The sequence below is a fragment of the Mauremys reevesii genome, linkage group 22 (assembly GCF_016161935.1).
Source record: "Mauremys reevesii isolate NIE-2019 linkage group 22, ASM1616193v1, whole genome shotgun sequence".
In the NCBI taxonomy this organism is placed as follows: domain Eukaryota; kingdom Metazoa; phylum Chordata; order Testudines; family Geoemydidae; genus Mauremys; species Mauremys reevesii.
In genome coordinates, this window is record NC_052644.1 from 23,612,931 (window position 1) to 23,637,851 (window position 24,921).

The window sequence follows — 24,921 nt, forward strand, 5'->3', positions numbered from 1 at the left end:
AATCTATGTCTGTGAGCCAGAAGCCAGCAAGGAAAGGGCTGATGCTGCATATAAGATGTTATGTACCTTTATCAAGACAAGAACATTTCAGCATCTTTATTTATAAAAATAGACAGAATTTTCCCTTTTGTACAAAACCCAGGAGTTTACAAAAAATAATTAGACACTGTGGTGGGTTTAAACCCAGGAGCCCAGGGAGCGCCCCTCACCGGCCCAGCGGAAGAAGTCGCAGCGGGCACGGGGATCGCTGGGGCGCCCTGGGGGCCGGGCACAGACATAGAAACGCCGCCCACGGTTGGGGCCCGGTTTGCGGACAGTTCGCAGGGCACAGGGCTCCCCATGGGCCGGGCAGCAGGGTGGGGGAGTTGGGCCACGCAGCACCATGCGCCAGCAGGCTGTGCTGCTGGGCTGGGTGCCCGCTGCCTGCCCCGTTGTCAGCTCCTGTTGTCTGCCCTGCCCTGGTGCATTGTGGGCCGCCTCTTGTCCTCTCTGCCCCGGCGCATCCTGGGCAGGTTCCTGTGTCCCATGCCCTGAGGCATTGTGGTCCGACGACTCTCGTCTGCCCTGGCCTGTGCCTGTCCCCAGCTGGCCCTGTGCGGCTCTGAAATACCTCAGCAGGTCCCCCTGCCCCCTGGGCAAGCGTCTCCCCCTCCGTGCAGCGCACCCTGGTCCCACCCCTGCCCCCCGACACATCCCGGGGCCTCCTACGGCCCCCGCTCCCCGCTCCACCCTGACCAGGAAGCGGCTGAGCTTCTGCTGGGTGCCGGCGAATTCGGGCATGTGGCGGGTGCAGAGTGAGGGGCAGCGGGGCGCTGGCAGGAAGGTGGCTGCCAGCTCAGCCAGCACAGGGCAGTGGTCAGAGCCGGGCACTTCGGGCAGGATGCGGGCATCCCGCAGCTCGGCCAGCGCCAGGGCCCGGTCGGCCAGGACGTAGTCTAGCCGCGTGCCGTGGTTGGTGAGGCGGGCGCCGGTGTCGATGCGCCAGCAGGTGAAGGCGTACGGCTGGCTGGGGTGCAGCAGGCGGAAGGTGTCGACGAAGAGCCCCTGCCCAGGGGGCCCGTCTGGCGCCCACAGGAACCCGTCCAGCCAGCGCCGGCCTGGGTGCTCCCGGAACGCCTCCTGGGGGAGGGAGGGGGAGAGTCAGTGTCACCCCCTCCCAGAGCTGGGGAGAGAACCCAGGAGTCCTGGCTCCCCATCCCCCCCAGATTAGAGGGGCACTAACCGGGTCCCCTGGCTCACAGTGGTCGATGGGCCGATGCGACGTGTTGATGTCCCCCAAGATCACAACGTGCCTGGAAGACAAAAAATGGGGCTGGGGAGTCAGGAGGGATTCATAGACTCTAGGACTGGAAGGGACCTCGTGAAGTCATCGAGTCCAGTCCCCTGCCCTCCTGGCAGGACCAAATACTGTCTAGACCTAGACCAGGCCTGCACAACTCGTAAAGCGGCGAGGGCCACATTCCTCCAAAGAAAACAGCTGAGGGGAGGAAACACCCCGCCCCAGGGCCACCCAGCCCTGCGGAAACAAAGCCTCCTTCCCCAGCGCCGCCCCACCAAAACAGCTGTGGGCCCAAAAGGAAGGTTGGGGGTGGGGAGGTGATACTTTATTTTAAATCAACCAGGGGCTCCCAGCTAAAGAGGTGGCTGGGAGCCCTCAGGGTCAAATTAAAGGACCCAGGGCTCCGGCGGCTGGGGGAACCCGGCAGGGCCGGCTCTAGGTTTTTTGCTGCCCTAAGCAAAAAAAAATTTGGCTGCCCCCCGTCCTAGCCCTGGGCTCCCCCAGTACCCTCCTGCTGCTCCAGTCCTGGGCTCTCCCCCCACCCCCACCCTGCCATCCCAGCACTGGGCTTCCCCCTTTCCTCCCCACCAGTGCCCCCCACACACACCTCCTGCTGCCCCAGCCCTGGGTCACTGGTAACTCGCTCCCAGGGTGGGTCGTTCAGCCGGAATTTTGGATGTGCACAAAACACAGACAGGATTGGTTCCCGTATGATTACAGAGCTGCAGTAAAGTGGAACAATTTTCAGCTTGTGGGATTGGAGGATATCTGGATGCATATTATAAGACTGTCCTCCATAAATGAGGAAAAGTTGAGGTGCCTTTATTATTCTTTTGTTCCACTCTCTCTTTCTATGGGGAATTTGCCAATGCAATATCACTGTCTTGCTGAAACAAACAAAAAGGCAATGGCTGTTGAAAATAGCAATTCCAGTGCTAATAAGCATTTCTTGCTCAATTTTTTTCTACTTTTTCTACAGCAAGTTACAGTGGATCAGTATATTTGATTTGGGAGAAATGAAGTAAAAGCTGCCCAAACCGAGCTTGAGCACTCCTGAATTTTGAGGTGTTCAAATCTGGAAGGCAGGTGCTGGGGGTGGGAGAGGGCTGTGGGCTCCATGGGGGAGCATGGCAGCAACTGTCTGGAGCTGCACGGAGCCAGACACGCTGGTCTGAGTGGCACAGTAAGCGGTTTGGGGGTTGGAGAAGGGGTAGGAGGTTCCGGGGGCAGACAAGGAGCAGGGGTTGGATGGGGCAGAGGTTCGGAGGGGCAGTCAGGGGACAGGCAACAATTGGATAGGCATGGCAGTCCAGGAGGTTTATCAGGGGACAGGTAGGGGGTGGGGTCCTGGGGGGAAGTTGGGTGGGGTCTCAGGAGGGGCAGCTGGGGACAAGGAGAAGGGAGGCTTAGATAGGGACTGGGGTCCCAAGGGGCAGTTAGGGGCAGGGGTCTCGGGAGGGGGTAATTGGGGGACAAGGACCAGTGGTGCTTAGATAGAGGGTGGGGGTCCTGGGGGGCAGTTGGGCAGGGGTCTGGGGAAGGGGGCAATCAGCGGACAGGGGCTGGGATTCAAAGGGCTCTGGGCTGCCCGCAGAGCGCCGTGTGCGGGAGATTTAGAATCCCCCCGCGGGCCGCACAGTGAGGCTCCACGGGCCGCATGCGGCCTGCGGGCCATATGTTGTGCAGGCCTGGTCTAGACCATCCCAGATGGACATTTCTCTAACCTGCTCTTAAATATCTCCAGAGATGGAGATTCCACAACCTCCCTAGGCAATTTTTTCCAGTGTTTAACCACCCTGACAGTTAGGAACTTTTTCCTAATGTCCAACCTAAACCTCCCTTGCTGCAGTTTAAGCCCATTGCTTCTTGATCTATCCCTAGAGGTTAAGAAGAACAATTTATCTCCCTCCTCCTTGTAACAACCTTTTATGTACTTGAAAACTGCTCTCATGTCCCCTCTCAGTCTCCTCTTCTCCAGACTAAACAAACCCAATTCTTTCAGCCTCCTTCGTAGCTCATGTTCTCTAGACCTTTCATCATTCTTGTTGCTCTTCTCTGGACCCTCTCCACATCTTTCTTGAAATGCAGTGCCTGGAACTGGACACAATACTCCAGTTGAGGCCTAACCAGCGCGGAGCAGAGCGGAAGAATCACTTCTCGTGTCTTGCTCACAACACACCTGTTAATGTATCCCAGAATCACGTTTGCTTTTTTTGCAACAGCATCACACTGTTGACTCATATTTAGCTTGTGGTCCACTAGAACCCCTAGATCCCTTTCTGCCGTACTCCTTCCTAGGCAGTCTCTTCCCATTCTGTATGTGTGGAACTGATTGTTCCTTCCTAAGTGGAGCACTTTGCATTTGTTTTTGTTAAACTTCATCCTGTTTACCTCAGACCATTTCTCCAATTTGTCCAGATCGGGGTCAGCAACCTTTCAGAAGTGCTGTGCCGAGTCTTCATTTATTCACTCTAATTTAAGGTTTTGCGTGCCAGTCATACATTTTAATGTTTTTAGAAGCTCTCTTTCTATAAGTCTATAATATATAACTAAACTATTGTTGTATGTAAAGTAAATAATGTTTTTAAAACGTTTAAGAAGCTTCATTTAAAATTAAATTAAAATGCAGAGCCCCCCCCCCCCCCCGACTGGTGGCCAGGACCTGGGCAGTGTGAGTGCCACTGAAAATCAGCTCGCGTGCCATTGCCTACCCCGATCCAGATCATTTTGAATTATGACCCTGTCCTCCAAAGCAGTTGCAATCCCTCCCAGTTTGGCATCATCTGCAAATGATGAGCTCAGGCAATGAGAGGATGGGGGGGGGGCAGCACCCCAGATGGAGGGGAGATCTCTAGTCCCAGGAGGGGCTCTGAGGAGGGTGATGGAGAGAGAAGACCTCGGTGCGGGAGGGGGGTCACAGGGAGATGGGGGAGGGGGCCTGGACCCTCTGGCTTCAAGAGGTGTTGGGTTTGGGTTGATGGGGTCAGGGGAGACTGAGGGGATACGATCTCTCAGCAGCACCTTGGCCCAGGTTGGGGGGTGTCAGGGATTTGGGGACAGGGTACGTACCCCCCGTCTCTCAGCAGCGCCTCGGCCCGGCCCTGCAGCAGCTGGTAGAAGGATGCCTGGTAGGCGGCACGCTCGGGGCGCTGGGGGTCGGCCCGTGGGCAGTACACATTGATCACCGTCAGGGTGGTCTCCTGCTGTGCCGATGTCCTGCGGGGGGGAGAAGGCAGAAAACACATTGGGGGGTTGTGTTAGGCAGGCATCTGCGCCCCCCAGCCAACAACCATCCCCCCACACCTGGCTCCCTGCCCTCCCTAACCCAGCACTCTGTGGGCCCACAGCTCCTCACCCCACAATCCTCGGGGACACGGCCCCAGGGCGTCCCTCACCGTATGCGGTGCTGGGTGATCACCGCGCGCCCCTCGCTGTCCAGCGCCTTCAGCTCCTGGGGCGTGAAGGCCCCTAGGTCTCCATAACACCCCACGGCGCCGCCCTCCCCGGGCCGGGCCAGGAGCCCGGAGAGCCCCTCCTCCGCCGCCAGCGGGGTGGCACTGTCCTTACAGAAGGTCGCCACACCTGGTTGGGGGGAGAAAGAGCGAGAGAGAACCCAGGAGTCCGGTGCCAGCCCCGGCTCTGGGAGGGGGGTGGGGCTGGGGGCCCGGACGCCTGGGTCCCAAGCTCTCCCCCGTTACCTGAGTAGCCGCTCCGGGTGCGGCAGAAGCTGAAGTAGGAGTTGTAGCCGTCCACCATGGCCAGCGGCTCCGCCAGCAGGTCCCCTGGGGACACGGGGTCACCGCGGGGTCAGGCTGGGCCCCTCTGGCCCCCCCTTGTGCGCGGTGCCCTCTGACCCCCATCGCTGGCCCTTCTCATTGACCTCTGACCCCCCCCGCCATCACTACTTCCCTGGCCATGCCCTGTGACCCCTGCCCCACTGGCCCTTGCCCCGCCCCTGTGACCCCTGACCCTTGCCCTTTGACCCCTTCCCCGCCCCTGTGACCCCTGACCCCGCTCACGCGTGACGCGGGTCTCCTGTAGGCAGATCACGTCCCCGCCCAGCGCCCCGAGCCCCGCGGGGCCCGGCCCGGCCCGGAGCCCGGCCACGTTCCAGCTCAGCAGCCGCATCCCCCACCCCGCCCGCCGGCCGCGTGGAAACGCTGCTCGCGTCACTTCCGCCCCGCAACCCCCTTAACTAACTTCACTTCCGCCACGGTCCGCACCACTTCCGCTCCGGACCGGAAGTGATGATCGGAGGACCGGGAGGAGACTAGGAACGCTCAGAGCTCCCGCTTCCGAGCCTTGGCCCCGCCCCCATGCCATGGACACACCCCTCGGGTGCCTGCGGCCAGAGCCCCGCCCCCATTTGGCCACGCCCCATGGGGTAGCCCCGCCCCCTCAGGACCACGCCCCTTGCTGGTAACTGAGACTTTATTGGGCTTTCAGGCAGGCTCCTCCCCCAATTGCCCCAGGAGGCCCCGCCCCTTTCTCCACCATGCCCCGCCCCCTTCTCTACTGGCTCCTCCCACGTGCAGCCGTCAGCGCCTCTTCTTCTTGTCCTTGGGGGGGCGGCTCCGGCCGTCGCCCCGACTCAGGCTCATGCGGGACAGAGACTTCACCAGCGACAGGATCCGGCCGGGCTTCCTGCCTGCGGGCGGGGTGTCAGGCTGGGGGGGGCCGTGTCAGGCTGGGGGCGGTGTCAGGCTGGGGGCCTGGTGTCAGGCTGGGGGCCAGCGTCGGGCTGGGGGGGAGGTGTCAGGCTGGGGGCCCTGCGTCGGGCTGGGGGGGGCCAGTCTCAGGCTGGGGGTGGCCTGGCGTTGGGCTGGTGGGGGGGCCTGGTGTCAGGCTGGGGGGGCGGGTGTCAGGCTGGTGGGGGAACGTGGCCCCGCGCGGACGACCAGAAGGCCCAGTCGAAAAGGGCCCCTGGCGGCTGCGGTCGGCGGCGCAGCAGGGCTAAGGCAGCTCCCTGCCTGCCAGGGCCCAGCACTGCTCCCCAGAAGTGGCCGCCAGCCCCAGCCCGGTGACAGTGAGCGAGCGACGGAGGGAGGGAGCTGCAGTGAATGGGGGCGGGGCTCCAGAGAAGGGGCGGGGCAGGGGGCGGAGCAAGGGACCGGGTATGTGGTTAGGAAGTTGGCCACCCTAGGCCCCAGGGGGACGGCCAGATGGGGCGCCCTGGGCTCGGGCCGCAGGGGCTGGGCTAGGGGCTGTCACATGGGGGGGCACCCTCCCCCCGCCTGTGTCTGGCTCTTACCCCGGCTCTGCGATGATTTGCTCTGTCTGGCTCCCCCCCCTCGATCCGCCCGCCTGGAAACGAAATGAGACGATGAGACGCTGGGATCCCCCAGGCCTCCCCACCTCCCAGGCCTCCCAGACCCTCCATCCCCCCAGGCCTCCCAGACCCTCCATCCCCCCCAGCTTTCCCCCATCTCCCAGGCCCTCTATCCCCCCAGGCCTCCCCCCACCTCCCAGGCCCTCCTTCCTCCCACCTCCCAGGCCCTCCATCTCCCCCCCAGCCTCCCCACCCCATACGCCCGACACCTTCCATTGCCCCCACCCCCCCAGATCCCAATTTCCTGGTCCCCCCCCCATCACCTGCTGGACTCTTTCCTCTTGCTCGAGGGGCTGCTCCCCTGGCTACCCTGACTCCTCTCCTGGGGGGCCGGTGACCCCCCTGGCGACTCAGACTGGCTCCTGCGCTCCCCTGTGGACCCGCCCCGCTGCGACCCCCTCCCCACGCTGGGCGGCTTGCGGGGCAGTGAGGGGCTGAGGCTGGGGGGGGTGCGGCTGTGCGAGCTCCCTGGGTCATCCCGGGAGGGGCTGGGAGTCCGGAGACTGCAGATGCTCAAGGCATCCGGGCCCCCTTCCTCGGGGGCCAGCGACTCCAGGCTCTGGGGAGGACAATGGAATGGGTTATAGCTAGAGAACCCAGGCGTCCGGGCTCCCAGCCCCCCCCCTGCTCTAACCACCAGCCCCCATTCCTCTCCCAGAGCCGGGGAGAGAACCCAGGCGTCCGGGCTCCCAGCCCCCCCAGCTCTGACCCACCAGCCCCCACTCCCCTCCCAGAGCTGGGGAGAGAACCCAGGTGTCCTGGCTCCCAGCCCCCCCCCGGCTCTGACCACTAGCCCCCTGCCTGGAGCAGAGCAGCTGGTGGTGCCTCACCCCGGTAGTGTCCTGGCTGATGCCTTGGAGCAGGGGTTCCCCAAAAGCCCCAGGGTCTCCGGGCAGGGCCTGTCCCCCGTGGCTCCCCTCCGCGGGTGGCCGGAGGAGGTTGATGATCTGCACCCACATATCGAAGAGCTCGTAGTGGGCGTCGCCCTGGGGGCAGAGCTGCAGGTAGAACGAGCGGCCGCTGGCCAGCTTCAGCCGCAGCTGCAGCATGTCGCCGTCGTGCACCGAGATCTTCACAAACCGCAGCGGGAGCAGCCTGCAGGGACAGCAGAGGGCTGTGGGTCGGGAGGGACTGAGGTGGGGGAGCCTAGGCCTAGGAGTTAGGGGGCCGGGGGGGCAGGGCTGGGCTGGCAGGGGCTGCGGATTGGGAGTGAGGGGCGCTGTCAGGGCTGGGAGGGGGAGCCCAGGGCTGCAGGTCAGGAGTGAGGGGCACCAGCAGAGCCTGAGGTGGCTGTGGGTCGGGAGCGAGGGGCACCAGTAGGGATGGGGGGGAGCCCAGGGCTGCAGGTCGGGAGTGAGGGGCACCGGCAGGGCTGAGGCTGGGCTAGGAGGGGGCTGCGGGTCAGGAGTGAGGGGCACCATTTATGGTGGGCGGGGGGCGTGTCTCACCTGGTGAGCTCTAGTGCTTTGGCAGGGGGGCCCCTGCGGCCCCGGCTCTCCTCGGAGGGGACCACAGGCCGGGCCAGCAGCAGCACGTTGGGCACCAGGAGGGCGGGGCTTGTGCAGGCCACGCCCACCGTGACCACTCGGACACGATTGTGCACGTCCACCACCTCCCCGCGCTTGCTGATCTGCGGGTGGGGAGTAGAGGGGCAGGTTAGTGCCTCCCCCTCAGCTGCTTGGCCCCAGCTGTTCGCTGCCCCATAGCCCCGCCCCCAGCCCCATAGCCCCGCCCCCAGCTCCGAGCCCCGCCCCCAGCCCCGGTACCTGTATGAAGTCGCTCTCGAAGATGGGGGCGTACTGGAAGATCTCGTACTCGCCGGCCCGGAGCTGGCGCTGCAGGGGCCCCATGGCCGTGTTCATCAGCCCCCGCGCCTGGTCGCAATCCGCCGTGTAATACGGCAGCACAAACTCCTGGTGCATCTTCTCACCAGCCTAGAGCGGGGGGGGAGGGAGCCCGGACGCCTGGGTTCTCTCCCCGGCTCTGGGAGAGGAGGGGGGACTAGTGGTTAGAGCGGGGTGGGGAGAGCCAGGACTCCTGGGTTCTCTTCCCAGCTCGGGGAGGGGAGTGGAGTCCAGAGGGTTAGAGCAGGGGGCACTGGGAGCCAGGACTCCTGGGTTCTGTTTGCTGCCTGGTGTGTGTTGGGCCCTTAGCGTGTAAGCTGAGACCCCCACCCCAGTCCTGCTGGTCCTGCACCCCCAGGTGCCTGGCCTCCCCCCCCCACTGTGGTAGAGGTTGGGGTATCGCAATCAACAATTTTTTGGGGGTGGGAGGTTTGTAGCAGTGGGAAATTTCCCAGCAATCTTGAGACCCCTCCCTTATGTCCCCCCCCCAGCTCTGAACCCCCTCCCCAGCTCCGGGCTCTCCAATAGTCCTGCCCCCCCGCTTCATTCTGCTCTCCAGTTCCGCCTCCCGAGCTGCAAGCTCCACCCCCTAGCCCCATGCCCCGCCCCTATTGGGGGCAGTTCTCCAGCAGGGGAGGGACCAGCCCCTCTGCTCCTTTGGGGTGGGGGTGGGGTGTCTCTGTAGCGGCCATTTTAGAGGAAGGGGAGGGGCTCACCTCTGCTGCCCCTAGAGGGGGCGGGCTCCAGCTCCCACTGGCCCCACCCCTTTCCCCCTCCCTGTGCCTGGCGAGGGGAAATTATGATGTCACGCTCCTCTCTATGACATAATACCGGGGGAGCCAATCTAGCACGTGCCACACCCAAGATGGCCCCTCAATAGCGCCCACTGTAGCAGGGCCACACCCAAGATGGCGCACGGTCCGCGCGCTCCATTGTTTCCGACACAATCAACATGGCGTCCCTCTTCCCGCGCACTGAGTATTCATCCGCCACACCCAAGATGGCGCACGGGACGCGCTCCATTGTTTCCTCTTCCCGCGCACCGAGTATTCATCCGCCACACCCCATATGGCGGCCGCGCGACGGCCCTTCCCGGACTCTACCAAGATGGCGCTGATGTGCGCTGTCATTCCGCCCCCCCTGCGACAGAGGCTGCGTGCCTAAGGTTCCAGCCTGGTTCCCTGCACTTGGGTGGGGGCAGGGATGTGGGGGAATTAATGTCTCGCTCCGCCCCCCCGGCTGTCTCACTACACCCAGCTCTTGCCCCTCCATGGCCTGGGGCTAAGATCGCAGAGCTGGGGAGGGGAAGGATGCCCAAGGGGCTGCAAGTCAGGAGTGAGGGGCACTAACCGAGCTGGGGTGGGGGTGGTCAGGTACTAGCAGCGCCGAGGAACAATCTTCTCTCCTCCCCCCAGGTGCCTAGGCTAGGAACCCCCCCCCCCCGCAGCATTTCCTGAGAGGGCTCCCAGTTGCAGAGCTACAGGGTCTCACTGCATGGATGAGATGATGGGGGAGGGGGTTAGAGGCCTTAGGAACTGGGGAAAGGGGGAACCGAGAGGGGAAGGATGCGCTCCACCACACGGGAACCGGATTGCTGGCACTTAAAAGGGGGCAGAACCATTTTTAAACTAAAGGCTGGAGCAAAGCCGCCAGGTGCAGAGGAGCCCCTGGGTCAGATCAAGACAGCCCAGGGGTGGTAGGGGGGTGGGGGGAGAGAGGGATTAGTGGAGATTCTCCATCATAAAAATACAGGTAAGATCAAATGAAAAACAGTCCAATGAAAGAAACCCAGTCAATTCCATCATGAAATAGGAGACAGCTTAAAAGTGACAAGTTTGTAAAGTGCTTATATACAGATGCTAGAAGTCTAAGTAAGAAGATGGGTGAACTAGAGCCTTGTACTCAATGAGGCTATTGATATAATGAGCATCACAGAAACTTGGTGGAATGAGGATGATCAGTGGGGCACAGTAATACCAGGGTACGAAATATATCAGAAGGACAGAGCAGGTCATGGTGGGGAAGTGACACTATCTGTAAAAGAAAGCATAGAATTGAATGAAGGAAATATCTTAAATGAATCAACCTGTACCCTAGAATCGCTATGGATTGTAATCCCCTGCTTGAATATTAAGAATATAGCAATAGGGATATATTACTGCCCAGGCTGGTGACAGTGAAATGCTCAGGGAGATTACAGAGGCTATTAAAATAAAAACCTCAATAATAATGGGGGATTTCAACTCTCCCCACCTTGACTGGGTACATGTGACCTCAGGACAGGATGCAGAGATAAAGTTTCTTGACATCTGAAGTGACTGCATCTTGGAGCAGCGACGCCTGGAACGCACCAGAGAAGAGGGAATTCTTGATTTAGTCCCACCGTGGAGCACAGGATCTGGTCGAAGAGGCGAGTAGAGCTGGACTGCTTGGTAACAGTGACCATAACATAATGAAATGTAACATCCCTGTGGCAGGGTAAGCACCACAGCAGCCCAACACTGTCGCGTTTAATTGCAGAAAGGGGAACTACACAAAAACAAGGTTTGTGAAACAGAAATGAAAAAGGTCCATTGCAAAGAGTGAAATCCCTGCAAGCCGCATAGAAACGTTTTAAAGACACCATAAGAGACACTCAACTTAAACCTATTCCCCACATTAGAAAACATAGTAAGAGAACCAAAGAAGAGCCACAGTGGTTAACCAACAAAGTAAAACACAGTGAGAGGCCAAAAGGCCTCATGTAAAAAGTGGAAGTTAAATCCTAGTAAGGAAAATAAAGAGCCTAAACTCTGGCAAACGAAGGGTAAATATACCATGAGGAAGGGCAAAAAAATAATTTGAGGAACAATTTGCCAAAGACAAAGTAAAAAAAAAAAAAAATTTGCTAAGTACATCAGAAGCTGCTAAACAACCAGTGGGGCCACTGGCCGCTGGAGGTGCTAAGGGAGCACTCAAGGACGATAAGACCATTGTGGAGAAACTAAATGAATTCTTTGCATCGGTCTTCACAGCTGAGGATTCCCAAACCTGAGCCATTCTTTTTAGGACACAAATCTGAGGAACTGTCCCAGATTGAGGTGTCAGTAGAGGAGGCTTTGGAACAAACTGATATTACTGTTCAGTTTAAGTATTCACTCGAGTTTTGAAGGAACTCAAAAGTGAAATTGCAGGACTAGCACCTGTCTGTAATCTATCACTTAGATCAGCTTCTGTTCCAGATGACTGGAGGGTAGCTAATGCGACGCCAGTTTTTAAAGAGGACTCCAGGGGTGATCCTGGGAATTACAGGCCGGTGAGCCTGACTTCAGTACCAGGCAAACTGGTTGAAATTATAGTAAACAAAATTGTCACATACAGAGATGAATGTAACTTGGGGAAGAGTCAACATGGTTTTAGTAAAGGGAAATCGCGCCTCGCCACTCTACTAGAATTCTTTGAGGAGGTCAACACGCACGTGGACAAGGGGGATCCCGTGGATCTAGTGCACTGAGGTTTTCAGAAAGCCCTTGACAAGGTCCCTGTTATGGTATAAGAGGGAAGAGCTTCTCCGGGGTTGGTAACTGGTTCAAAGACAGGAAACAAAGGGTAGGAATAAAGGGTCAGTTTTCAGAATGGAGAGAGGTAAATAGTGTCCCCCCCCCAGGGGTCTGTTCTGGGCCGAGTCCTTTTCATATATTAATAAATGAGCTGGAAAAAGGGGTGACCAGGGAGGCGGCAAAATTTGCAGATGCTACAAAACCACTCAAGATAGCGAAGTCCCAGGCAGACTGCGAAGAGCTACACAAGGATCTCTCGAAACTGGGCGACTGGGCAGCAAAATGGCAGATGAAATTCACTGTTGATAAATGCAAAGTAATGCCCATTGGAAACATCATCCCAACTCTACGTACACAATGATGGGCTCTAAATGACCTGTTACCACTCGAGAAAGATCTCGGAGTCACTGTGGCTAGTTCTCTGGAAACACCCACTCGAGGTGCAGCAGCAGCCAGAAAGCCAACAGAACGTTGGGCATCGTTAAGAAAGGGAGAGAGGAGACAGAAAATACCATGTTGCTGCTCTGTAAATCCATGGTTTGCCCACACCTTGAGTTCTGCGTGCACCTGTGGTCGCCCCGGCTGAAAAAAAGATCTATTGGAATTGGAAAAGGTTCAGAAAAGGGGAACAAAAGAAGAGATGAATAAGCCTGGGACTTTTCAGCTTGGAAGAGACGGCTAAGGGGAGATATGATTAAGGTCTATAAAATCACGACGGGTGCGGAGAAAGTAAAGCAGGACGTGTTATTTACTCCTTCCCATAACACAAGAACTAGGGGTCACCCAATGAAATTAACAGGCAGCAGGTTTAAAACAAACAATTCTTTCACCCAGCGCACAGTCAGCCTGGGGAACTCCTTGCCACAGGACGTTGCAAAGGCCAAGACTATAACAGAGTTCAAAAAAGAGCTAGATGAGTTCATGGAGGTCAGGTCCATCAATGGCTGTTAGCCAGGCTGGGCAGGGATGGTGTCCGCAGCCTCTGGTTTGCCAGAAGCTGGGAACAAGCGACAGGGGACGGATCACTTGATAATTGCCCTGTTCTGTTCACTCCCTGTGGGGCGCCTGGCACTGGCCACTGTCGGCAGACAGGACACTGGGCTAGATGGACCTTTGGTCTGACCCAGTCTGGCCGTTCTGTCTTAGGCCTTGTCCAAACCTCACAGCACTAAAAGTTAGTGGGAGCTTCGGTCCATGTGATTTGCAGCCAGCCCAGTGACCGCTACCCCTGGTGCTTTGACCGGGCCAGTTTCCCAAGGCTGAAAAAGGTGATGAGCCCAGGCAGCTGGGAGGAAGAATTTAACCACAAAAATGTGACTAGAATTGGGAACCACTGAAGGACAAGGTACTAGATGCCCTAAAAGCCATAATCTCCCCCTTGACAAGGGCTGAGTGGGGATGTGAAAGGAGTTATTTATAGACACACAACGGAAGAAAGGGGAAGTTGACAGCAATGAATATAAACCAGAAGTTATGAATTGCAGAAAACTGATGAGGGAAGCTAAGAGAGAGACAAGGAGCCAACAGAATTAAGGACAAAAAGGATCCTGACACTGGTATAGGTCCATTACTAGATGGAAACAGTAGAATTATCAAATTTTAATGCAGAAAGGCAGCCGAGTTCAATAAATATTTCTTTTCTGTGTCTGGGAGGAAAACACATGATATAGTCATATGGTGACTACAACACTTTCCATTCCACTAATATCTCTAGAGGATGTTCAGCAGAAGCTACCAAAGTTAAGACATTTTAAAAATCAGCAGATCCAGGTAACTTACATCCAAGAGTTTTACAAGAGCTGGCCGAGGATCTCGCTGGTCCATTACCGCTGATTTCCAGCAAGTCTTGGCATGCTGGCAAAGTTCCAGAAGATTGGAAGAAATATTATGCCAATATTTAAAGAGGGTGCATGATGTGGCATCAACCCCGGACAAGATAATGGAGAGGTTGGAACAGGACTCTGGTTAATAAGGAATTAAAGGAGGGTAACGGTATCGAAATTCGCTCCCGTCAAACTTGGTACGTTGATGAGATTACAAGTTGGGTCCACAGAGGTAATAGTGCTGCCGTAAGACTTCGTGAGGCATTTGAGTTGGTACCGCACGACATCTTCATGAAAAACCTCAAAATGAACCCAGCCCACATGAAATAGATCAAACCCCGGCTGGCTGACAGGTCTAACCAGGGAATCGTCATCCAATGGGTCCGTTTCCAGCAGGGTCCCTCAGGGATTGGTGCTTGGCCCAATGCCGTGTAACGTTTTCATCAGTGACCTGGCAGCAAACAATCGGCGCCGATAAAGCTGCAGACGACACAAGCATTGCAGGAGCGGGAAATGGTGCAGAGGGCAGGTCACTGCTCCGGAGCCGGCTGGCAAAGTGGGGGCAAAGTGATTTAATACGGGAACAAGAGGCCGGGCATGTGACCAGGCTGGGGCGGGGGGGGGCTCTCCCCTGGAAAGCAGCGACTCCTAGGCAGATTTGGGGGTCACGGTGGAGCTCCCAGTGCAAAGCTGGAAGCGGAAGTGAGACAAACAGCCCAGGAAGGAGGCGTCATCGGCTGGAACGTCTGACCCAGGGGCGTGGGGGAATCTCCCCCATCAACACCGGGTGTGTTTCTAACAGAGCGGCTCTAGGCCGTTCTCTGACCTGGGTCACACCGGCCCCTCCGGGTTTGGGGCCCATGAACTCGCCACCCCCCAGCGGTGGCGCCGGACAAAGACGCGGCAGCCGAGTTTCTTACCAAGAGTGCGCTTTTATTTTTTAATTTTTTTTTTGTCTTTTTCTTCTTTTGGAGGGGGGAGGGATTTCTTTTTTTTTTTTCTTTTAAACCTCAGGGTGTCCCCCCCCCTTGTTTTCCCCTCCCCCTCCACGGGGGCCCAACGGGGTGGGGGCGGGGGCAGAAGGGGGCTGGGGCAAGGGGAAGGATCGAGAAACCAAAGCAGATTGTATCGTCGTCTCGTCTGTCCGGCTCACGGCAACACATTCCAAGCACAACTGAAGAAATGCAAACTAAACCAAAAAAAATATATATATATTTATATATATCATTTGTCTTCTCTCCGGACGCGTGGGGGGGCGTGTGTGTGTGTGGTGGGAGGGGGGCGCCACCTCGGAAAGGGAGGGGGTGGAGATCCGCTGAGCCCCGCCCCCCTCACGCGCCCCTTCCTGTCCCCCGAGTCTGCCTCAGTACAAAGAGCTGCGAAGGCGGGGTGCCCGGCTCAGGCCAGGCCGAAACCCTCCGAGCACTCCTGGATGGCCAGTAGCAGCATGTGACGTAGCTTCTCGTAGCTCTCGTAGGCGGGAAGGTCCAGCTGATTGAAACTAGAGTGAGGGGGAGAAACCAGTGAGTGGGGGCGGGAGGCCAACGAACCCCCCCCCCCATTCTAGGATTGGACACTGCCGCCCCCCCCCACCCGGGGCTGAGACAGATCCCCCACCCTACCCCCCCCCATTCCCAGGAGATCAGAGTCTACAGCTTATGCCCCTTTCCCATGGGGGGGCCCTGCCCCGTGTCCCCGCCCGGCCCCTCACCACGTGTGAGCGGAAGGCAATCTGTCGGTGGAGCGGTCGTCCCGGTGGATCTGGAATTTCTGGATGCCGTTCATGCCCTCCAGGGCGGCGAAGCCCTGCAGGGGGACCTTGGAGGTGCCCGTCACGAACTGCAGGAACTTGGCTCGGTCCGCCTGGTCGAAGGAGCGCAGGGCTCGCCAGAACCACTGGATCTGCCAGGGCAGAGGGAGCGGGTCAGAGTGGGGAGCTGGGGAACAGCCACGCATAACGCCGCACGGGGCTGGCTCGCCTGGTGCTGAGATGCAGCCAGCTCTGGGGTGGGGCAGCTGGGGAACAGCCGCACATAACAACGCCCGGCACGGAGCTGCAGCCAGCTCTGGGGCAGCCCCTCACCTGGATGGAGTTGGACTGGTACTTGTGGTACTCGGTGTTGGATTTGAGGTCGTCGATGTCAATGGTGGGCAGCCCCGAGATGAGAAGCTCCAGCTCCTGCTCCGTGAAGATGGAGATGAGGCGCTTGGGGATGATCTCGTAGAAACCCTCCAGGAAGGCAGCCAGCTGCTTGCGGATGGCTCCTGGGGGGCAGGGAGCGGAGTCAGTGAGCCCCCTCCTGCTCCAGCCTCCCCTCCCGGAGTTGGGATAGAACCCAGGAGTCCTGGCTCCCAGCCCCTCCTGCTCTAACCACCAGACCCCACTCCCCTCCCAGAGCCGGGGGGAGAAGCCAGGAGTCCTGGCTCCTGCTTAGCTCTTTATTTACAGCACAGTCTCACTGGGCTCCTCGGCGACGTTTGTTTTGTGTAGGTCCTACAGAAACCCGGGCCCCCTGCCCGAGCCACCCCGCAGCCGCCTACCCGTCATCCTCATCTGGCAGACCAGGTGCACGTATTCCTTCTTGTTCTCCTCCGTCACCAGGATATTGGCCCCGTTGGGCTTGAGGTCCCGCACCTCACACACCCCGAACTCCTGCACCTGGGGGGGCGAGGGGGGGCAGCGGGTGAGGGGGGGCTCCATTCCCAGCCAGCCCCCCGCAGCCCCCCAGTGCAGCCCCCCGGTACCTCGGTGCTGAAGGTCAGGTCATAGCCGAGTGTGGACACGTCATTCTCCAGCAGGTAAACCAGGCCCTGGTAGAAGTGGTAATCCTCGCTCTCCATGTCCGTGTACCTGGGGGGGACAATGGGGTCAGCGGGGTCAGGGAGCCCCCCCCCGCCCGCCCCCCGCGCCCCCCGGCCCCGGCGCACCTGACGGACTTGCCCAGGATGTGCTTGTAGAAGGAGCGGGTGAAGTAACACTCCAGCAGGCGGTTGTCGTACACGGCCTTGGCCACGATGCGCCCCACGAATTTGAAGTAGCTCAGGTGGTTGGGGTTGCAGTGGGACGAGGGGTTGATGGTGTAGGTGACGCGGTCGCCGGGCGAGGTGCGGAACAGGGCGTACATGGGGTTGAACATCTCCCGCGAGATGATCATGTACCACTCCCGGAGCAGCCCGCCCGCGTCCTGCCCCTCCTCGCCCTCGAACACGATGTACCTGGGGGGCGGGGGAGAGTTGGTTAGGGGGCAGGACCCACATAGCCCTGCCCTCACCAGGCACCACACCCCCTGCCCCCCGTCTTCCCCCACACCCGCATCCTGCCCCATCTCACCCTTGAACACAATGTACCTAGGAGAGGGTTAGTGGGCGGGGCCCACGTGGCCTCGTCCCCTGCCCCACAACCCTCTCCCCCCCGCCCCAGCTGTGGGGTACCCGGCTGCTGCCACCCCCCCACCCCGAGAAGCAGGGCTCACAGTCGATTCTTCATCTCCTCGGGCGACTTGCGGTGCAGCTCGCGGTACGAGTCCTCGAAGACGTGGTCGCGGCGCACATGGACAGCCATGTCCTCCTTGCGCAGCCCCTCGTCCAGACGCTCCAGCTCCTGGCGGAAGTACCTGGGGGGCAGGGTGGGGGCGGTATCAGGGCCTGGGGAACCCACCGCCACAGGACACAGCCCCGCTGCCCAGCCCCCGGTGCGGGGTGTCAGGGCCAGGGGAACCCACCGCCACTGGATCCGGCCCCACTGCCCAGCCCCCGGTGCAGGGTGTCAGGGCCTGGGGAACCCACCGCCACAGGACACGGCCCCACTGCCCCGCCCCCGGCGCGGGGGTGTCAGGGCCAGGGGAACCCACCGCCACTGGACACGGCCCCACTGCCCAGCCCCCGGTGCAGGGTGTCAGGGCCTGGGGAACCCACCGCCACTGGACACGGCCCCACTGCCCATCCCCCGGTGCGGGGTGTCAGGGCCTGGGGAACCCACCGCCACTGGACACGGCCCCGCTGCCCAGCCCCCGGTGCGGGGTGTCAGGGCCTGGGGAACCCACCGCCACTGGACACGGCCCCACTGCCCCGCCCCCGGTGCGGGGTGTCAGGGCCAGGGGAACCCACCGCCACTGGACACGGCCCCACTGCCCAGCCCCCGGTGCAGGGTGTCAGGGCCAGGGGAACCCACCGCCACTGGACACGGCCCCACTGCCCATCCCCCGGTGCGGGGTGTCAGGGCCTGGGGAACCCACTGCCACGGCCCCACTGCCCAGCCCCTGGTGCGGGGTGTCAGGGCCTGGGGAACCCACCGCCACTGGACACGGCCCCACTGCCCCGCCCCCAGTGCAGGGTGTCAGGGCCTGGGGAACCCACCGCCATTGGACACGGCCCCACTGCCCAGCCCCCGGTGCAGGGTGTCAGGGCCAGGGGAACCCACCGCCACTGGACACGGCCCCACTGCCCCACCCCCGGCGCGGGGTGTCAGGGCCAGGGGAACCCACTGCCCAGCCCCCGGTGCAGGGTGTCAGGGCCAGGGGAACCCACTGCCATTGGACACTGCCCCACTGCCCAGCCCCCGGTGTAGGGTGTCAGAGCCTGGGGAACCCACCGCCATTGGACACGGCCCCGCTGCCCCGCTCCCGGTGCAGGGTGTCAGGGCCAGGGGAACCCACCGCCATTGGACACTGCCCCACTGCCCAGCCCCCGGCGCAGGGTGTCAGGGCCTGGGGAACCCACTGCCACGGCCCCACTGCCCAGCCCCTGGTGCGGGGTGTCAGGGCCAGGGGAACCCACCGCCACTGGATTTGGCCCCACTGCACCGCCCCCGGTGCGGGGTGTCAGGGCCTGGGGAACCCACCGCCACTGGACACAGCCCCACTGCCCAGCCCCCGGCGCGGGGTGTCAGGGCCGGGGGAACCCACCGCCACTGGACACTGCTCCACTGCCCCGCCCCCGGTGCAGGGTGTCAGGGCCAGGGGAACCCACCGCCACTGGACACTGCTCCACTGCCCCGCCCCCGGTGCAGGGTGTCAGGGCCTGGGGAACCCACCGCCACTGGACACGGCCCCACTGCCCATCCCCCGGTGCAGGGTGTCAGGGCCTGGGGAACCCACCGCCACTGGACACGGCCCCACTGCCCAGCCCCTCACCCCACATTCCCGGCCCGCCCTACTTGCGCTTGACGTCGAAGTCCAGCACGCGGATGTAGTCGACCAGGACGGCGAAGGGCCCGTCGGCCAGGTGGGTGGTGGACTGGCGCAGGATCTGGTTCAGCACCGTGCGGTGGGTCTCTGGGGGGTGTGTGTGTGTGTGTGGGGTGAGACTCGCTGCTCTCCCCAGCACCACGAGACACCCCCCCAAACACCCGGGTGGCCCCAAACCCACTCCCCCCTCACCTCCAATGCTCCCCTGCCCGTCTCCCCCGCTAACCTGACCCCAGGCCGTGCCCTCCCGATGGTACGTGCGGCTGTTCCCAGGCATCTCAGCGCTGAGCGAGCCCTCCCCATGTGGGGCCGTTCCCCATCTGCCGCGCCCCTCACCCGTGGAGCCCTGCGACCCCCCAACCCTGGGCCAGCCCCCTGGGAGCCCCTCCTTTCCCCCACCCCCCCTCACCTGCGAAGCGCAGGAACTTCTGGGTGTCGGGCGGCAGGCTGGAGGAGATGTGCATGGAGGAGGGCTCGCGGGAGAAGAAGGGGTCCAGCGAGGAGGGGGTGGCGGGGGTGAGGGGGGCGGGCGACAGGGGCGGGGGTTCGTCCTTGATGTGGGCCAGCTGGCTCTCGCGAGTGTCCCGCACCGGGGGCTTGCTCTCCCGCTCCGTGGCGTGCACCAGGAAGAAGGCTTCCACCGCCGGCTGCAGCACTGCAGGGAGGGAGAGAGGGTGAGATCCGGGGCCCCCCACCCCACGGCTGGCTGCAGCACTGCGGGGAGGGAGGCTGAGATCTGGGGGATCGGCTGCAGCACTGCAGGAGGAGAGCTGAGATCTGGGGGGGATCCGAGGCCCCCCGCCCCACGGCCGGCTGCAGCACTGCAGGGAGGGAGAGAGGGTGAGATCCGGGGCCCCCCACCCCATGGCTGGCTGCAGCACTGCGGGGAGGGAGGCTGAGATCTGGGGGGGATCCGGGGCCCCCCGCCCCACGGCCGGCTGCAGCACTGCAGGGAGGGAGGCTGAGATCTGGGGGGGATCCGGGGCCCCCTGCCCCATGGCTAGCTGGCTGTCTGGCTGCAGCACTGCGGGGTGGGGAGGGGCTGGGAGCCGGGGCCCCCCGCCCCACGGCCGGCTGCAGCACTGCGGGGAGGGAGGCTGAGATCTGGGGGGGATCCGGGGCCCCCCGCCCCACCGCCGGCTGCAGCACGGCAGGGAGGGAGGCTGAGATCTGGGGGGGATCCGGGGCCCCCCGCCCGGCTGCAGCACTGCAGGGAGGGAGGCTGAGATCTGGGGGGGATCCGGGCCCCCCTGCCCGGCTGCAGCACTGCGGGGAGGGAGGCTGAGATCTGGGGGGGATCCGGGGCCCCCCGCCCCATGGCTAGCTGGCTGTCTGGCTGCAGCACTGCGGGGTGGGGAGGGGCTGGGAGCCGGGGCCCCCCGCCCCACGGCCGGCTGCAGCACTGCGGGGTGGGGAGGGGGCTGGGAGCCGGGACCCTTACCTAGCACAGCGTGCTGGTCGTGGGACTCCTCCAGCTCCTTCAAGCACTCGCCCAGCATGGCCCAGAGCTCGTCCAGGTTCAGCTGCTCGCTAAGGAGGGGCAGATCCGGGGGGCGCTCGTCCTTCTCCCCAGGCTGGGACCCTTCGGAACCTGCAAAGGGGGGGGCAGGGTCACCCCGGGGGTCCCTGCAGCTAAGGAGCCCTCCCCACCCCTGGCTGAGCTGCGTATACACAGCCGTTCCCCAGCCAACCCGCCCCAGAGGTGGCTGCATCTCAGCACCAGGTGAACCATCCCAGTGTGGCGTTATGGGCAGCCATCGCCCGCCCGCCTCGCCCCAGAGGTGGCTGCATGCCAGCGTGGCGTTATGGGCAGCCATCACCCGCCCGCCACGCCCAGAGGTGGCTGCATGCCAGCGTGGCGTTCTGGGCAGCCCTCGCCCGCCTGCCTCGCCCAGAGGTGGCTGCATGCCAGCGTGGCGTTATGGGCAGCCCTCGCCCGCCCGCCTCGACCCAGAGGTGGCTGCATCTTAGCTCAGAGCGAGCCATCCTTGTGCAGCGTTGTGTGTGGCTGTTCCTGGGCTGCCCCACCCCAGAGGTGGCTGCATCTCAGCGCTGGGCGAGCCGGCCCCAGGCGTGGCTGTGACAGCAGGACACTCACCAACCGACTGGGCGTCCTGCGTGACGGGCGAGGGCTGATCGACGTCCATGGGCGACTCGTCCCTCCGAACAGACCCTTCCGACTGGCTCGACTCGGACTGCGCGGGACAAAGGGGGGGTCAGGGCGGGGCTGGAGGGGTCTTTGGGGCCGGATGTATGGTGGGCACGGAGGGACTCTCACTCCAGCAGTGGCTGGGAGGGGGCGGGGGGGAGGAGACAATTTTACAGACCGACAGCGTGCCCCCCCCCACGCAGCTCACACACACAAGCTGATCTTGCAAGGGATGATGGGTAGGTGCCCCCCCACCCCCGGGTTGGGGGCAGCTCCAGCATGGCATGCATGGATCAGCGATGGCACAGCCCCACGGCAGCCGGATGGGGATGGGGGCATGCGGGGGGAACGCTCTCCAAAAGGGTGAAATTGGAGGAGGATGAGGGTGGGTGGGTGCGGATTCCCACCTCCCTCAGGGCCTGTGAAGTGGGGGACCCTGAGGCTGGGAGCCATTAGATGCATCCCGATCCCCACTCCCCTCCCACAGGAGAGAACCCAGGAGTCCTGGCTCCCAGCCCCCGCTGCTCTAACCCCCAGCCCCCACTCCCCTCCCAGAGCCAGGAGAGAACCCAGGAGTCCTGGCTCCCCCAGCAGAGCGTGCGGGGGCCCCTCAATTCCCAGGCAGCGAAAGGGGGGCTGGGGAGAAGGGACACCCCGGGGCTGTGCCCTGAGGGGCGGAGGCAGGGGATTGGCTGCTGGTGCCCGGGGTGAGATGACGCACGTGGTATCATCCCTGGAGCCCGTTGACGCTACTCGCGTCTTCGGGGCTCGGCTCCCCGGCAGGCGAACGTCTCCTCGTTCTTGTGGGGGGGGAACCCTGGGGGTTTCGAACAGCAGGGGGGGCCCTCACAGCCCTAGGTATCCCCAGGAAGCTTCACCCCCTCCCAGGGCCAGGAGTGAACCCAGGCGTCCTGGCTGCCAGCCCCCAGCCTGCGGGGGGGAGAGAACCCAGGCGTCCTGGCTGCCAGCCCGAGGCAGGGTGGAGCGGGGGTCCCAGGAAGGGGGGGCTGGACCCCACGGATGGAGTGGCCCCCAAGCGCCACAGGCCCCATGCTAACCGTTGCTGCTTGCTGCTGCCGCCGCGCCCGCTGCCCCTCACGTACCATTTGTATAATGGCGTCAGCCTCAGCCTCCAGCTGCCGGACAGCGGCCTGGATGCTGCTAGCTGAGCCCAGACCGGAGCTACCTGCCGGGGGGGAGACGGGTCAGCGCGGGGCCAGGCCCCCTCCGGCCCAGAACCCCCCAGAGCCCCCGCCTGCCCAGAACCAACCCCCCCCCACTTGGCCCCGGTCCCCCGCCTGCCCAGAACCCCCCCAGAGCCCCCGCCTGCCCAGAAGAGCCCCGCCTGCCCAGAACCCCCTCCCCGCCCACTCGGCCCCAGAACCCCTCCCCGCCCACTCGGCCCCAGAACCCCCCAGGGCCCCCGCCTGCTCAGAACCCCCCAGGGCAGGCATCCCCCTTGGCCCTGGTCCCCCTCTGGCCAAATCCCAGAGGCAGGTGTCCCCCCCCGCCCTGCTGCCCCTCAATCCCCGGGCCCGGGCCCAGCCCTACCTAGCCGGCCCGTCTGCGTGGCCTTCGTGTTGGCGCGGCGCGCGTGTCCCCCGCAGCTGGATGATGACCTGCAGCACGCGCAGGAAGAACTTCTGGGTGGAGGTCTTGGAGGTCAGCATGGACATGGAGGGCAGCTGCAGCTCCCGCCCGCCCAGGGGCCGCTTCTGGGAGGCCACGATCACCACGTTCTCCGCCGTGTCGAACCTGCCCGGGAGGTTAGCGAGGCGGCGGTGGGGCGGGGGACAGGCGTGGGGGGGCATCACTCACCGGCTCTGCATCTTGCCCTTCAGCTTGGTGCTCTGGGGCTGCTCGTCGGGGAGCCCGTCGGGGGAGAGCAGCTCGCACTGCGCCCGCCGCTGCTGCTCCAGGTTGTACTCGCGCAGCTCCGCCAGCAGGGTGCCTGAGGGGGGGGGGGAGCGGGGGGTCAGGGCCTCCACACCTCACTTGTTCCAGCCCCCCAGCTATTCCCTGCTGGCCCCACCCTCTCCCCCACTGACCCTCCCCAAAGCCGCCCCCCGCCCCGTTACCGATCTGCTTGCAGAGGGTGTAGCCGAGCTGGCGGGCGCCGCTGAGCAGGAGCCGGAGCACCGTGTCCCGGGTGGGCGAGTCGCCCCGCGACAGCTGGAGCAGGACGTTGGCTGCATCCTCCAGCCCCTCCTCCGAGCACGAGTGAGACGTCAGCACCTGGGGGGGCACATGGGGTGAGTGGGGGCAGGGCACCGGGCGCCCCCTGCCCCACCTGGGCACTGCCCTGCACTCACCTCTACCGACAGCTGCAGCTGGTTTTCCGTCAGGCCCGACGCCACCATCTTGGCGTCTGTCCCGCCACCGCCTGCTTCGCCGGCCTTGGCCGGAGATTTGCTGCCCTTGGCAGGAGCTGCGGGAAAACACTGTGGGGTTAGCGAGGCCTGGCCCAGGATCCATGGGCAATGGGGGTGGCAACCTGGGCAGGACCCCAGCTGGGACCCTGCGCCCCTCAACCCCAGAACCCCCTGGGGCGGGGCGGAATCAGGATCCCACCACCCCTCAAGCCCAGAAGTCTCCGGGGGCAGACACACACCAGGTACCCCCTTAATCCCAGAAGCCCCCGGGGCAGGGATACACCAGCTGCCACCCCCGCCCCCATCTGGCACCCCCTCAATCCCAGAAGCCCCCGGGGCAGGGATACACCAGCTGCCACCCTCCCCCCCATCTGGCACCCCCTCAAGCCCAGAAGCCCCCGGGGCAGGGATACACCAGCTGCCACCCCCGCCCCCATCTGGCACCCCCTCAATCCCAGAAGCCCCCGGGGCAGGGATACACCAGCTGCCACCCCCGCCCCCATCTGGCACCCCCTCAAGCCCAGAAGCCCCCGGGGCAGGGATACACCAGCTGCCACCCTCCCCCCCATCTGGCACCCCCTCAAGCCCAGAAGCCCCGGGCGGATACACCAGCTGCCACCCCGCCCCATCTGGCACCCCATCTGGCACCCCTCAAGCCCAGAAGCCCCCGGGGCAGGGATACACCAGCTGCCACCCTCCCCATCTGGCACCCCTCAATCCCAGAAGCCCCTGGGGCAGCGAGACACCAGCTGCCACCCCCGCCCCCATCTGGCACCCCCTCAAGCCCAGAAGCCCCCGGGGCACGGAGGCACCAGGCGGCCCCCCTCACCTGGCACGGCGGGGGCGGGGGCGGTCGGGGCGGCGGCCCCGGCGGAGGGCACGGTCGGGGCGGCAGGGGCGGCGCCCGGCCCCTCGGGAGCCTTGTTCTCGGGCAGGGCGATGGAGATGAGCGAGAGCAGGCGCAGCAGCTTCTCGGTCAGCAGGGAGCTGCGCCGGATGACGGGGTGCGAGAGCATGTTCATGAGCTGGCCCAGCGGCGAGGCCTCCAGGCTGTAGGGGGAGCTCTCGCCCTCGGCGCCCGCGCTCACCGGCACCGACTTGACCGAGTTCTTGCCCTTGCGGCTCACGTTCATGTTGTCCAGTTTGACCAGCAAGTCCCAGAAGTCGGTGGAGATGCCGCTGGCCTGGCCCGGGCTGCCCGACTGCCTGGCTCCCCGCTCCCCCTCGCAGGGCGCCTCCTTGGGCCGCTGCTGCGTGAAGTGGCTGGGGAACACCTGGGGAGAGGGCAGAGTCTCAGCCTGGGTGGAGATGCAGCTGCCTCTGGGGCGGGGAGCGGCTGGGAAACAGCCGCACATAACGCCACGGGGGACTGACTGGCGGGAGAGAGCGGCCCCTGCCCA

General features: G+C 62.9%; 3 protein-coding genes across 5 annotated transcripts in view; all 3 read right to left on the bottom strand.

The window, feature by feature from the left end:
* Positions 1-5,520, bottom strand: APEX2 (apurinic/apyrimidinic endodeoxyribonuclease 2). 3 transcript variants are annotated; one of them, XM_039510399.1, is made up of 6 exons: positions 5,299-5,408; positions 4,978-5,061; positions 4,675-4,861; positions 4,349-4,495; positions 1,223-1,292; positions 1-1,119 (listed from the first exon to the last, which is right to left on the bottom strand). In XM_039510399.1, the coding sequence occupies exons 1-6, from the start codon at positions 5,405-5,407 to the stop codon at positions 178-180; spliced, it is 1,539 nt and encodes a 512-aa protein (XP_039366333.1). In that variant the 5' UTR covers position 5,408; the 3' UTR covers positions 1-177. The 3 variants fall into 3 exon arrangements, with proteins under 3 accessions (XP_039366333.1, XP_039366334.1, XP_039366335.1); XM_039510400.1 differs by lacking the exon at positions 5,299-5,408 and adding an exon at positions 5,503-5,520 and having other exon boundaries at positions 3-1,119; XM_039510401.1 differs by lacking the exon at positions 5,299-5,408 and adding an exon at positions 5,480-5,503 and having other exon boundaries at positions 4-1,119.
* A 270-nt stretch (positions 5,521-5,790) lies between these two features.
* Positions 5,791-9,346, bottom strand: LOC120388541 (protein FAM71C-like). The gene is made up of 7 exons (XM_039510433.1): positions 9,169-9,346; positions 8,375-8,591; positions 8,057-8,238; positions 7,439-7,703; positions 6,872-7,167; positions 6,531-6,583; positions 5,791-5,927 (listed from the first exon to the last, which is right to left on the bottom strand). Exons 2-7 carry the CDS (start codon positions 8,528-8,530, stop codon positions 5,818-5,820), a joined length of 1,062 nt encoding a protein of 353 aa, XP_039366367.1. The 5' UTR covers positions 8,531-8,591; positions 9,169-9,346; the 3' UTR covers positions 5,791-5,817.
* A 5,419-nt stretch (positions 9,347-14,765) lies between these two features.
* Positions 14,766-24,921, bottom strand: part of HUWE1 (HECT, UBA and WWE domain containing E3 ubiquitin protein ligase 1) — a 65,211-nt gene continuing 55,055 nt past the window's right edge. Inside the window, 18 exon segments of the mRNA XM_039510329.1 lie at positions 14,766-15,315; positions 15,526-15,716; positions 15,898-16,079; positions 16,356-16,473; positions 16,560-16,665; positions 16,743-17,030; positions 17,288-17,428; positions 18,970-19,087; positions 19,410-19,655; positions 20,442-20,591; positions 21,099-21,195; positions 22,208-22,335; positions 22,701-22,749; positions 22,751-22,904; positions 22,968-23,100; positions 23,228-23,384; positions 23,462-23,577; positions 24,351-24,795. Coding sequence (XP_039366263.1) covers positions 15,213-15,315; positions 15,526-15,716; positions 15,898-16,079; positions 16,356-16,473; positions 16,560-16,665; positions 16,743-17,030; positions 17,288-17,428; positions 18,970-19,087; positions 19,410-19,655; positions 20,442-20,591; positions 21,099-21,195; positions 22,208-22,335; positions 22,701-22,749; positions 22,751-22,904; positions 22,968-23,100; positions 23,228-23,384; positions 23,462-23,577; positions 24,351-24,795 — 2,922 coding nt within the window. The 3' untranslated portion in view covers positions 14,766-15,212.